Source organism: Molossus molossus, unplaced genomic scaffold (genome assembly GCF_014108415.1).
Source record: "Molossus molossus isolate mMolMol1 unplaced genomic scaffold, mMolMol1.p scaffold_m16_p_10, whole genome shotgun sequence".
Lineage (NCBI taxonomy): Eukaryota > Metazoa > Chordata > Mammalia > Chiroptera > Molossidae > Molossus > Molossus molossus.
Window position 1 is genome coordinate 12849155 of NW_023425345.1, and position 13912 is coordinate 12863066.

At 52.4% G+C, this 13912-nt stretch overlaps 1 protein-coding gene across 1 annotated transcript in view; it reads right to left on the reverse strand.

The window, feature by feature from the left end:
- Nucleotides 1–13912, reverse strand: part of STAB2 (stabilin 2) — a 127004-nt gene that overhangs the window by 68157 nt on the left and 44935 nt on the right. The window contains exons 20-27 of the mRNA XM_036252182.1: nt 12603–12689; nt 11709–11795; nt 10503–10614; nt 7852–8032; nt 6146–6236; nt 4614–4772; nt 2305–2400; nt 1622–1714 (exon numbers count right to left, since the gene is read on the reverse strand). Of these exons, the coding sequence (XP_036108075.1) occupies nt 1622–1714; nt 2305–2400; nt 4614–4772; nt 6146–6236; nt 7852–8032; nt 10503–10614; nt 11709–11795; nt 12603–12689 (906 nt within the window). The remainder of the gene's footprint in view (nt 1–1621; nt 1715–2304; nt 2401–4613; nt 4773–6145; nt 6237–7851; nt 8033–10502; nt 10615–11708; nt 11796–12602; nt 12690–13912) is intronic.

Sequence of the window (13912 nt, forward strand, 5' to 3'; positions counted from 1 at the left end):
GTTCTTTCCCTGAGCCTGCATGTGCTGGCTGTGTGATCTGGGGCAAGTTGCTGCACTGCTCTGAAAACCCAGCTGAACAATGACTTGGAGTATAAACAGTACATGCACTAGTGTATGGGAAAGCATGTTTAAACTACTGAACGACGAAAACAGCAATAACAATGATAATATGCAAATGTCATAAAGACAATAAATCTTAGAGCTGTCTCACTGTCTTCTGGAAAGTAGCTGAGGTTGTGAAGTTAGTAAATACTCATTAAAGAGTAAGTTGGCAAACAGATAAGTAGGAGAGCTGAGAGGCTCACGTCTTTCCTTAAAGGGGCTGGACCTGAGCTGATGGCGGAAGGACCAGAGGCCGGCCGTGGGAGAGGGGAGCAGGGCCGCAGGGGGCTGGGTAGCCGCAGCGAAGGCCCAGCTGCGCTCAGCCACCTGCAGGGAAAGCGAGTTGAGCCTGGGTGAAGAGGCCCGGAGTCGCAGGCTGAGGACTCGGACCTCATCTTGTGTGTGGTGGGAGGAGACAGACACTGTGAAAGCAGGGGGCAGGGTTCTAAGGTCTTAGGAAACGTGGCCCAGAGACAATGCAGAGAAAATGTTGGGTCTACGCTCCATGGTCCAGGTGTCAGGAGATGGCTCCTGGGCCTGACAGGTGAGTGGAAGGAACAGTGTGAAGTGAAGGGTGGAACGGACCCCAACTAGGCAGACAGGCCAAGGGTCTGCACTAGCTCCAGGGAACAGGGACCTGAGCCCAAGGGGGACTCTGGGTTTGGGCAGGGTGCTGGTCCAGGGGTTTGTTAGACCAATGGTTTCAGCTGAGCAGAGGGACAGGAAGCAAACTGCAGTGACTTGAACCAAAAGTAAGTGATGAGAAAATGCATCCATTTACTCTATTTCCCCTTTCAACAAATCTTTATGAACAGTGGGAGTGAAGTAGCAAACAAGGCAAAGACCTGCTCCGGGTGGAGTGGGCAGACAGATGTGTGCGCAATGACATTCCGTGTGACAGGCGCTCCTGATGGAATCCTCCCCCCCCGGCGGTGAGGTGCTTGGGCTCAGCGCTTCGCCGCCACGGGCTGGATCCCTCGCTCTGCAGCCGAGGGGCCTTTGGCACGTTTTTTAGCCTCTCAGTTTCCTCATCCATAAAATAGGCATAATAGCTGCCCCAACTTCAGAGGTTGCTGTGAGGTTTAAATGGGTGCTTGCATGTTAAGGACGTAGTAAGATGCCTGATGTACAGGTGTTCACAGGCACACACACAGACCTCAGATGTGGTCAGTGTAGGGAGCTCTGGGTACCAATAGGGGGCGCACAACCCAGACAGGAGCACACAGAGAGCTCGGCAGAGGTCCGTGAGTTGTCTACTTGGGAATGGAAAGAGGTAGCATGACCAGAAAAGGCAGCCAGGACTGCTTGGTACACAACAGGCGCCAAGTACCAGTTAGCTCCCTTCAGCCTGTAGGAATCGTGTGACCCATGGGCCACCAAGCATCTGGGAGAAGAGCTCGCTTCCTGTAACGTCCCCCGGAGCTCTCTGTGCGCACAGCGATGAAGGCACCCTGGCCCGAGCGGTTTAGGAAGAGTGCTGTCTTCACCCCTGTGCACTGGGCCCGCCTGGAGGACTTACCACGGCCGCGTTCCCGTAGCACAGGAGGCCGTCGCCTTCAGAGCCTTCTTGACACACGCAGCGCCAGGCGCCGGACGTAAACTGACAGGTTGCCTGATGAAACGCAGACGAAGAAAATGGCTTGAGTTCCTAACTAAAGAGCGAGATATGAGTCACTCCGTGGGACCTCAGGCTCCACCTAAGGCAGAAGCCACAGGTGGGGTGGAGGGATGGGGGAAGCAGGCTGCACGCCCTCCGTGTGGCAGCGAGAGGCTCTGGTCTGTGTGTCCGGTGCGGCTCTTACTCCATCACGGCTAAGCTCCTTCTCCCCCCCCGCTGCCGGACTTAGGCAGCAAGAACCCAGGACACACAGCTCAGTAATTTCAGGGAAACGCACGGGTTTCAGTAGATGTATGTCCCACGCTATGCTTGGGGGCATACTTGTGCTGGAAAAAGCTTCCGTGTGCATCTGAAATTCGGATTTAACTGGGAGTCCTGTATTTTCTCTGGCTCTCACATGTTGGTTCTTCCGAGCTTCGGAATGGAGTGAAAGTTCAAATAACTACGCCCATTCTGCTTAGGGACACCCCTCCGGAGTAAGAGAGATTTTGTTCATTTCTAGGCTCAGATAAGAAATAACCTAACTTTCTTTCTTTCTCAAATAAATTTTTTTTAGTGAGGATAAAGGAAATCAAGAAACTCACCAGGGGATGACATTGCCCAGTCTGTCCCAAGCAGGACGTTATTGGTTCACATTCGATCCCATTGCCTCGAAATCCTCTCCCGCACACACACTCACTCTGTAATTCAAGGACAGGCTCTGAGCGGGTGAGGAAGCAGCGGCCTTGCACGCCACGCCCCCGCCTGGCTCTGCATGAGCTGTGGAACCACAGCGTGCGACCCTCCCGGAGAACAGTGCTGTCTGTCGTTTTCTTATACTTCAGCTCCAGAGCTGTTGGGCATCCACATCCCACACTCATTTTCTCAGTCTGATAGGCTCTTTGTACTTTCATTTTGAATTTATCACCCCAGAAGGACCATGTGGAGAGTCTCAGAGATTCTCTAAAGATCATCGGGAAAATTGGCCCCTCCAGCGAAGAGGGAAAGATTAAGTAAGCCACGAGGTGTCCACTCGGGGGAGACCCACGCACAGGGCCATTGCTGGACTGGAAGGCGTTTTGTGTGCTTTCAGATGGACATCCCCTCTGAGCAGACGGATCTGAGGAAGGCACCACCTCTGCGTGGAAACCCGGTTCCTCAGAGTGTGACCTTATTTGGAGAGAGGATTGCTATTATGTAATTAGTTCGGTTAAGATGAGGTCGTGCTGGAGTAGGGTTGGTTCCTAAGCCCACGTGACTCGTGTCCTTATAGAGAAGGGGAGATTTGGACCCAGACACACACGGAGGGAGAACGCCGGGTGAAGGCAGAGATCACGGTGGTGCACGAGCCAAGGGCCGCCAGAGATCACCGGCAAACCGCCCAGAGCGGGGAGAGGCCCCGGCAGGTTCTCCTTCACAGCCGTCGGGAGGAACCTGACTTGCCGACACCGTGATTTTGGGCCTCTAGCCTCCAGACCCACGACACAACAGTTCTGTTGTTCTGTGCTGCCCAGTGAGTGGCACTTTGTCGTGCATCCGTAGGAAACCAGTACAGGTCCTGAGGGACGGGGTTTCTTTCTCAAATGCCGCCTGGACAAAAACAAAGGCAGTTGTTTGCCAGGTGCTGGGGAGACACGAGACCACAGTGGGCTCTTTCAGGATCAGGACTTGCCCGTGGCCACGGTCCTACACAGCTGCCACCACCTCTCCTGGTTGGACTAATTCCTAAGCAGCAGGTTCGTCTGCCTCAGTGTCCCTTAAATGAGGCTAAGTGGAAGTGACTGACAAACTTGGGCGCCGCAGCAATGCAAGGTGTGGTGGGGGTGGCGACACAGGGCAGCTCGGAGTCAGACTGGGTGTGACTCGCACCAGGACTCATTTCCTGTGCGATGTGAGCAGAGGACTTGGCTCTCTGTGCCTCTTTTCTAAGCTGGATGGATACGAGTGCCTACGCGGCTCCCAGAGCAAAAATGAACAAGTGAGACAACATCAAACGGAAAAGCTCCTACTCAGCAAAGGGAAGCATCACCAAAATGCAAAGGCAACCTACCGAATAGGAGAAAATATTTGCAAATCGTATCGGATAAGGGGTTAATAGAAAAGATATAAAGAACTCACACAGCTCAATAGCAAAAATCCAAACAGTCTGAGTAAAACATGGGTAGAAGATCTGAATAGACACTTTTTTCAAAGAAGACCTAGAGATGGCCAAACAGACACATGAAAAGATGCTCAACATCTCTAATCAGCAGGAAAATGCACATCAAAACCGCAATGAGCTTTCACCTCGCACCTGTTAGAATGGCTATCATCAAAAAGACAAGAAATAACAAGTGTTGGTGAGCTGTGGAGAAGGGGGAACCCTTATACTCTGTTGATGGGAAGGTAAATTGGTGCAGCCACTGTGGTTACTAAAAAATTAAAAGTAGGACTACCATATGATCCAGCAATCCACTTCTGGGTATTAGTTGAAGAAAACAAAACACTGACTTGAAAAGGTAGGTGCCTCTCATGCTCACTGCAGCATTATTTACAGTAGCCAAGATACCGGACAACCTAAGTGTCCACTGACAGATGAGCAGATAAAGCAAATGTAATATATGTATGTACACACACACACACACACACATACACACACATGTGCATGCACAATGACATATTATTCAGCCATAAAAAGGAATAAAGTCTTGCCATCATGGATGGACCTTGAGTGATTATGCTAAGTAGAATAAGCTAGATAAAATACTGTCTGATCTCACTTATATGTGAAATCTAAAAAAAAAAAAAAATCCACCCGAAACCAAGCTCGTGGAACCAGAGAGAGACTGTGGTTTCAGAGGCACGTCCATGTCTAGAGGAAGAAAAGCCGTCGCAGGAACCCGCTGTCCTCTGCGCTCCACCGCGTCACACCTACCTGCCCGGGGCCCACGTACAGGCAGGTGGCATTGTCGTGGCAGCCACCGGCGCCGGGCAGCAGGCAGTTGTTGATCTCGGAGCAGTCTCTTCCGTCCCCCGTCCACCCCTGCTGGCACAGGCAGATGGCGGTCCCCACGCCGGTCTTGATGCATTCTGCCTGTGGGGGGGAAAAAGAAGCAGAACTTCAGAAACCTCGGTCCAGCTCTATGATTCCAAAAGCAGAAACGGATTGTCATGGGTACGTTCCAGAAACATATTTGCATGGAGCTCAGTGGAAAAGATGAGAAGGTTTAAAGAGCAAACTCGCTTGGAGTTGGCCAGCTAACGGCCACCGCGAACATCACTGTCATTGTCTCGGGCCAGGGAACTCGTCCTAATGTTTTGTAGACAGGAGCCACTATCCCGAGGCAGGTACTGTTACTGCAGATGTGGAATTGGAGGCTCAGAGGAGTGAAGTGAGTGGCCCAAGTTCGCACAGCTACGAGGAGGAGGCACAGACCAGGTGTACGTGATGCTGGTCCAGAGGAGGCCCACCCCTGGCGGCTGGAGGACACGGCGTGAGGGAGAGGTGTTGAGATGAGGCTGTGTGAGTGGTGGGACTCGCCCGAGGGGAGCCTCGTGGGCTGGGGCGAGGCATTTGCTCTGCTTCCATCCTCAGAACCAGGGGAGTTCCTGAGGGGCTTTCAGCGTGGGAGAGACGTGATCCGATCGACTGCAAGCCCCTCTGGTTGTGGGTGAGCTAGGACCGTACTGTGGGTACTCAAGAGAGGAGCAGGGAGCCCGGCTATTAAACTGTGGGGAGGGGATGAAGGCGACTCGGGCCAGGCGGCGGTGGTGATTTTCAAAAGCTGTTAGTGAAAGCAGTGGTGGGTTTGGCTACACCCTGACAACAACAGAACGTACAGCAACACCCCCAGGCCTCCGTTTCCTAATCGGGAAGATGGGGATAAGAAAACCGGCTTCACTGGTTGGTGGGAGAGCCAGAGACGGCATACAGGAGAGTTGCTTGGACGCTGTGGCCTCTGGATCTAGGATTTTACACTTATGATCTCAACATCTGACTCTCAGGCTGTGCGTTTAAGGGCCCAGTGTGCCCCTCCCCTCCCCATGGGTTGAGGAGGCGGAGTCTCGTGGAAGGTACCCACACCATCTTCAAAACACAAGGTTCAGACAAGTGTGTGTCATGTGATGAAAGCCATCAGACCCTGCCTTTTGAAAGGTCTTCGCTCAGGATTTCCTAAAAACCAGGCAGTTTGGCCCTGGCCGGTTTGGCTCAATGGTTGGAGCGTTGGCCTGAGGTCCGGAGATACCTGGGTTCAGTTCCCGCTAAGGGCGTGTACCTTGGTTGCAGTTTGTCCCTGGCCCTGGTTGAGGCTGTGTGGGTGGCAGCCAGTCGATCGATGTTTCTCTTTCTCTCTTTCTCCCTCTCTCCCTCCCGCTGGATCTGAAGACACATGCAAAAATGTCCTCAGGTGAGGATAAAAAAAACCAAACAAACCAGGCAGTTTGGAAATAAAAACCACCACTCACATTGCGGCTGCAGCCTGGGGTGAATCCCATGCAAGGGTCCATCTCTGAACACAGGCTCCCGTCCCCTTCATATCCTGCTTTGCAAACACAGCTGCCAAGAAGAGGAGTTCATAAATCAGCTCCCGAAATATCAGCACCCACCGCCCCGAAGACGGCCAGCCAGCCCTGTGCTCCGCCCTGTGCTCCGCCCTGTGCTCCAGGGTGGTCTCCTCCTGCTCCAGACCTGGTGGGAATCCAGGCCCCACCCCTCAGCAGTCGTGGGGCCCTGGGCCAGTCCCTTCACCTCCGGGAGACTGTTTCCTCATCTGGAAAAGGGGTGCAATCATAGCGCTCCCTCCAGAGGCTGTGTGGGCAGCCCTGCTGCTCCTGCTGGGCTGGAACCTGCCTCTTTGAAATTCTAGGCGCTGCCTCTGGATTAGCAGAGGACAGCTCTGCCCTCTTCAGTGTGACAGCTCCTAAACCAGTGAGACCTCCCCTCTCTTCCTTTTCCCCTCCACCAGTTTCCCCCCAAACACAACATTCTCAGGTGCCTCATTCCATGAGCTGAGATAGTTTCCTGACCCCTCGCCCTCTCACACTCCCCTCAATGTGCCACCATGATACTTCCACTGTTAACACAGGGCCGTTGGTTCAGCCAATACTGATCGAGGGCCCTGTGATAGGTGCTGGGCCACCACGGGGCTCCATCCTACCCCCGTGTTCCCACTGCAAACTGTGTGCTTCACAGAAAATAAAGATGATACTTTTCACGTATCAAGGCCCCTAGAGGAACTAGATACTTTATCTGGTGCCCAAATGAAAACATCGTTTGACCTGCTTTCATGCTGACCTAAGGTGATTTAGTACAGACAGACCTACGTCCGTCATCCTTTGCGGGTGATTTAAGGGGTTTTAAGGGTGTTCTGATCACTTGTGAGTTTTGCCTTATGCACCAATGGAGACCCTAACTCCCAGGAAGGTGTGTTTTGTTTCTGTCATAAGCTGTGGAAGAGAAGAGCCTGGCCCCAAGCCGCCTACGGTCCAGAGCGGAGACAGACTGCAAACAGGTAAGCACATACCTATGCAATTACAGATGAACAAAAGCGCTGTAAAATAAGGCCGAGAACCCAGGCATTCTCTGCATTTCCCAGCATATTTTGGGGGTGGTTGCTGACACTGAACTGAATCTGCCTGGAGGGATTTTCTCTCCAAGCCCATGGAATATGTTAACATTAAGGAAACAACTAATGATCCAATGACCAAAGACCCAGTGTCCCGTCAGATGCCTTTAACAGGCGAGTTATTATTAATGGCCCTAGGAAGTAAAGGTGTTTTTAAAGGGTTGGAAAGTCAGTGGACAGACCTTCATTTCCTCCACGTGAGTGATGATAATCATTATAGTTTCCATGACTGAACACCTCTGATGTGGTGGCCCTGTGCCAGGTCACGAACAATCTCCACAACGGCCCTGCTGGGTGGGTGCATCTCTCTTATTGTACTGAGGAAAACGAGGCTCAGAGAGGTTCAGTAACTTGCCCAAGGCCACACAGCTGGTAAGTTTCAGAGGAGAGTGCGCAGCAACTCGAACCCAGCTTAGTCTGAGGTTTTCTCCACAAAAGCCGCACTGGTAGTTGGAGAGATCAGGCCCCAGTATATGGGTTGGGTCTGCTACAGGTCACACAGGGCCACGGGCCATTAGGGGTGGTGTCCCCCTGCACCAGACCTACCTTGCCGTCCCATTGCTGTATTCACAGGTGGCGTGGATGTGACAGAACTGCACGTAGGGCCCACAGGCCGAGGTCTGCTTGTGGCAGAATCTCCCCGCGGAGCCCTCTCTGCACGTGCCGGCCAGGCAGGCCCCGTCACTGTCCACCCGGTTGTCGCATGTTCCGTAAATGCACGGGCATTCTGAAAGAGGAGGGAGAGGGACATCGGGGGGCAAGCTTAGCCTTGGGGCACAGGGTCCTGGGAAGCAGGGACTACCTCCCTCACCCCTCCCGAGCCGGGGCTGAGCAGAGGAAGCTGTCTGGATGCTGTTTCTCAGGGTCTCCGGACTTTCTCAGAGTGCCTGGGACAGCTCTTGCTGAGCCTGACCGTCCCATCGAGGCTGAGGAGATCTCGGACTCAGGGCTGCTTTACATGCATGCGTGTGGGGTGTGGCGGGGCCCAGAGGGCCAGATGGTGTGAAAGCAGCCCAGGAACTCAATTTTCATCTACTTCGTGGTTGGAGAATGTAGTCTCACCATTTCGTCAAGACATTTTGGAATAAATAGAAGTGATTTCTCCTGCCCATGACCCCTGATGCTAACTTACGTATTTCTTCTTCACTCTCCAGCACAGCCAATATTTGCACACTGACCTTGTTCTAGGCATTGGGCCAGCATTTAACCGGTACCATCTCATAAATAGTCACCGGCCTCAGGAGGTAGGTGCTTTTAACATCCCCATTTTCCAGATGAGAAAACTGAGGCCCAGAGAGGTAAAGCAGATTGCCTAACTCGCTGCTCATTCCCAAGCATGGACTTGAACTCAGGCCTTCCAAGCCCATTTCTATTAGTGACCACGTGTAAACACATCAGATCGGTATAGTCACTGGCATTTCCACGTGCCTGTTGCCATTTTAAACTTTGGCTGCTTACTTGACTTTTGGTTCTAGGTATTTATAAATTGCAATGCGAGCCAGCTCTTCAGACTCGGGCTCCTATGCACGCGGGAGCGAATGATTCTCACAGGCAGGCAGCAAGGATTTGGGGGCTCAAAACTGATCAGAAAAGAAGGAACCGATACTTTTGCTCCAAAAGTCACCGATGGGAGAGAAATTAGTTTGGGTGCTTGGAGTCGACATGCGGGAAAGAGAAGAGAAACACAGCGAAGGGGCTGGATTAAAAACAAAAACGACTTTTAAGCAAGCTAGGGCTTAATTTGCAAGGAACAAGCCCCTAGAAGGAGGCTCCCCTCCTGGGATGGTGGGCAGCCCAGACCCGGGACGAGAGGCTTTCAAGCCGGAAGCCCAGCTCCGCCGCCCCAGCCTCGGCAGCCTGCCCGCTGGCCTCATAAACATGTCAGCGTTAGCAGGCATTGCAATCAATCCTGTATTTCCTTTCTCGGAAACCTTATTTGGCAGAAAGAAAACTGGACTAGGACCTGCCGCTCTGGCTCCTGCCCATTTTGAAAGTTGTGAAAACCAGAACAAGGCAAGAGAAGGGAAGGGGTGTGCATTTGGTAACAAGAGAGTGAAGTCAGTAGTAACAATAATAAAAATGGCTTCATTGATTGATTATTTGCTAGGTGTGAGCTCTGTGCTAAGGGCCTACATTATGATCTAGCTTCACCAATGGCTCTGAAGTGGGCACCAGTATTGTCTTCATCTTATAGATGGGAAATTGAGGCTCAGTGAGAGACTTTCTCTAAGGTCATATGACCAGTAAGTAGCACAGCGGGGACTTAACGTCAGTGGATTTGACTCCACAGCCAGCTCTGACTCATTCCCGTTATTCTCTTTACATTCCAATCTTGGTCTGGAAGTGGATATCTAAGCATATTTATATACATGAATAGACACATAATGTCATTAAAGAACACAATGCATTTTCTAAGATTATATAACTGCCCTTTCTTCATTGTCTATTGTTGTGGAACTTTCTATATTTGCTATAAACTTCTTGACATTTATGTTGCGGAACTGAGAATAATAGTAATGGTAGCAACAATAACAGATCATGTTAATAGCATATTTATAGTGCATCTGACGTGCTAGGCATTGTTCTAAGGCAACTGCTTTCCATTTATAACTTGTACCAACTGGACAAGGTAGTTAATATTATTTTTCCCATTTTATAGACAGGAAAACTGAGCCCTAGAGAGGAGGAGTAGTAACTTGCCCAAGGTTGCATATTTGGCAAAAGGAAGAGCTGATGGAAGCAGACCACTTGAAAGGCAGGGAGTGAGTCTGTTTCTTTCTTTTCTTTTTATATGTTTTTATTGATTTTTTAGAGAGAGAGGAAGAGAGAGAGAGCTAGAAACATTGCTGTGATAAACATCAATCGGCTGCCTCCTGCACGCCCCCTACTGGGGATAGAGCTCACAACCCAGGCATGTGCCCGGGTCTGGAATTGAACTGGGACCTCTCAGTCCACGGGAGGATGCTCAATATACGAAGTCACACTGGCCAGGCACGATGCAAATTCTCCAATACCACCCCACGCCCACCATCTCAGAAACCACGGGTGGGGCCCAGCATCTGGCCCATGCTACAGTTTCACAGGTTCGGAACCAAGTGCTGAAGAAATGCCCTGTGAGGAGGGCATTCACCCAGCAAAGGGGTGCAGGCCACCAGGCCCGCACCGGAGAGCAGAGGGAGCTCTGCAGGGCCACTTACGTTCGTCACACCGAGGTCCGTGCTTGTCGGGATCCGAGCAGAACTGACACTGGGAGCCTTGGAAGCCATCCTGGCAAACGCAGGTCCCATTGCCGTCGAGGCCGTCCATGCACTGGGAGCAAAGGCAGGCCCGGGGGCTGTCAGGAGGGCACACGCGCCCCTGAAGGAGCCCCAGACCCTGTCGCGGCATGACCTGCCTTCTTCGAACTCCCACTCGGTCCTGCTTGAGATGACTCTTTGTGGAAAGTGGAGTCATGTTGGTATCAGGCAGGAAGCTTCAGTGACAAGCTTGGGGTCCCAAAACGGGGGGGGGGGGATGGAGGGGAGGGTCACGGTGGTGAACTGGGGACCTCCAAATATTGCTTAACTCCAGAATGCGGCTGCCTTTCTCTCCACATTCTCAGCTGCTTAATGTGACTTCTCACTGCAGTGTTACTCTCTTTGGTGGTAGTTTTGCCTGTCACCTCCCCAGCCACTTCAAGCTGGGTTTCTAACGCTCAGCGCTCAGTGCTCAGTGCTCATCAGAGCTGGGCGGTGCCGTCCCCCCCACCGGGCTGCAGTGAGGGATCGGTGCCAGCTTCCCCTCGTCTCAGCCTGCGTGGTGCCCACTCCTGGCTGCACAGTTTTTCCTTTCCCTTGAAGAGGCGTATTTTAATGTGGATTTCTTAAATGAGCCCATCTATGCTTTTTCCATATGAACCACAGCTATTTTTTTTTTTTTTTAACCTTCATGTGTTTAGCTCTGGCCTCCAAGCTAAGTGAATTCAGTTTTGGCCTTTATGGTTCACTAGGTTTTATGGATATGTTAAAAAAAAAAAAATCACTAGGCAGTGCTATTTTTAAAAAGTATCATAAAAATCTTAGTCCTGGAAGGAATCTTAAAGATTCCGCCAAACTTACTGTCTCCCATGGGAGGAAAGTGGGGTCCAGAGAGGCCTGTCCAGTTGCCCAAGGCCATGCGGTCAGCAGGAGAAAGGCAGAGGCTAGAGGCGACATCCCTGTACCCCACCCCGAACCTCCTTCCTGGGCAAGACTCCTGCGCACGCAGACACCCGTTCTTTTAGGAACGGATCTGTCTTATTTTTACTTCCTGGGACTAGGGGCTGGCATTTCTTGGTTCAGTGGTTTTAAAAATGATTCTTCGACTTAAGAAAGGTGAGCCTCAGCATTCACGAGGAAGTCTGCATCAGGGATGGTCCTTATCACCTGTCCGTTTCCTGAGCATGGGTTCGAGAAGCCTCCTGGACACTGGTTGCAGTTGGGTCCATAGAAACCTTTGCAGCACTTGGGTATCTGAGAAACAAAATGCGTGTTGCCCTTTAAAACCCAAAGCAGAGTGCCAGTTCCTCGAAGGAGACCCGCTTTAATGTCTGTTATGATCATAAACAGCGTTAGCCCCTCCCCCATTATGATCTCACTTTTCTTCTGCAGATAGCGCCAGGGCTGGTGCCCGGCCATCCGTTCGCCACAAATCTACCAAGGGCTGAGCCTGGGGCCGCTGGCCCTGGCGCCACAGAAACAGGGCAGATGGAGGCCTGTGCTCGTGGCTACGTTCTATCTAATCGGGAAGAGATAATAAATAACGGAGAAGAAAGAGGAGAGGTAGAGGGGGGAAAGAGAGGAGGAGGAGAAGGAGGAGAAAGGGAGGGAATTTAGCGCCGAGTCGGTGCTGGGAAAGCAAAGCACCATAGTAAAGTGGCAGCAGCTGGAGCAGAGGTAGGGGAGACTGCGGAGGCCGCTGTGGATTGGGTGGTAACGGAGGAGGTGACAGTTCCATGGAGGCTTGAAGGATAACTCAGCCCAGGACAATCTGGAAGAGTATTCTGAGGCTGGGGATGGCCAGTGCGCACGCTCTGAGGTGGGCACAGGGTCAGCGGCAGGTCGGAGACAGAGGGTGGGCTGGGGGCACTGAGCGCACGGGCTCTCTGTTACGAAGCAGAGGACATCATGGGAGGGGCGGCTGCAGGGAGGGGGTGCCTGGCTGGCACGGAGGGAGTCTGCCCTCGGGTTCCCGTGCAGGAAGACATTGCCAGGGCCGCACAGGCAGCCTGTGACTGCGCAGAACCCGGGCCCGAGGGCGGCCCTGCGGCCCGTCCTCACCTTCACAGTGGCATTGCAGTACCTGGCACAGCCTCTCTTCAGGCTCCTCGTCCTGCCAGTGTAGACACATTTGTGTGTGAAGAGCTCCTGGAAGAAAGCCAACCAGACAGCGCTGCCGGGGGCGCCTCAAGGTCCTCGGGCACCCCTCAGCCTCCCCAGACACCAGCCATTCTACTGCCGTGTTATACCGACGCCAGGGATGCTCGAGACCGCCGGCGCGGGCGGGCCCTGCCAGAGTTCTGTCACCCTCTCGGGCACCCTGTTTCCTTGTTGGTAGGATATGGGCCAGGTGTGCACGATGCAGGGCACGTGTATCTGTATGCCCCCATCCTGCCATGGCAGACATGGCTAATTGCTCAGCCTGCGTATGGCCTGGCCTGCCCTTCTCATCCATTGCCATCCCTACGCTCCTCTTACACAGAAATTTTGGAGTCTCTCTCTAATTCCAGAAAGATTTCCCCCCAGTGGTGACAGTCTGATTCTTCCCTTAGGGGCAGGGACAGATTTAAATGTATCCTTTATTCTCTTTGTTTTTGAATCCTCACCTGAGGATATTTTTCTATTTATCTTCAGATAGAGTGGGAGGGAGAAAGAGAGAGAAACCTCAACGTGAGAGGGACACATTGACTGGTTGAGTCCCACACGACGACCCCAACCAGGGCCGGGGATGAACCGCAACCGAGGTACGTGCCCTTGGCTGGAATCGAACCCGCGAACTCCACGGGCCAATGCTCTACCACTGAGCCAAACCGGCCAGGGCGCATCCTTCATTCTCTAACCCCCATACCCACTCCTGATTATCTACAACTACAATTTATTAAGGACTTACTAGGGCCTGACGCCTTACACATTTGAGGTTATCCATCAACTCTATCTGGATATATTTTGTCCCTTTTTCCTAGAGAAGGAAGCTGAGGCCCCGCTGGGCTGTCATTTTTCTAGGGAACAGCTGGGAAGTGGCTCTTCCAGGAAGCGGGATCTCCCTTACCACCCGCTAACGTTAGGGAATCACAGGCAAGCCACGTGCTCGCTGTGGGCCTCCGCCGCCTGCTCCGGGAAGTGGGACAGTAAGGGTGATCGGAAGTTTTGTCCGAAACACTAGTCCCTGGCTCAGATCTTACGTGAGGTAAATGCTGACGTTGAGCTTCCTCCCTCATCCGAGGCTCGTGCTCAGGAAGAAAGCACTGAGAAGGTCAGTACAGTCCGAATATTTAAATAGAGTAATTGAGGAATGCATATTCAGCCCTCTCGTTGGATCTCAGGATAATTAGCCACACGTAGATCGTGGGAGCCTGGGAGGGGCCGTTTTG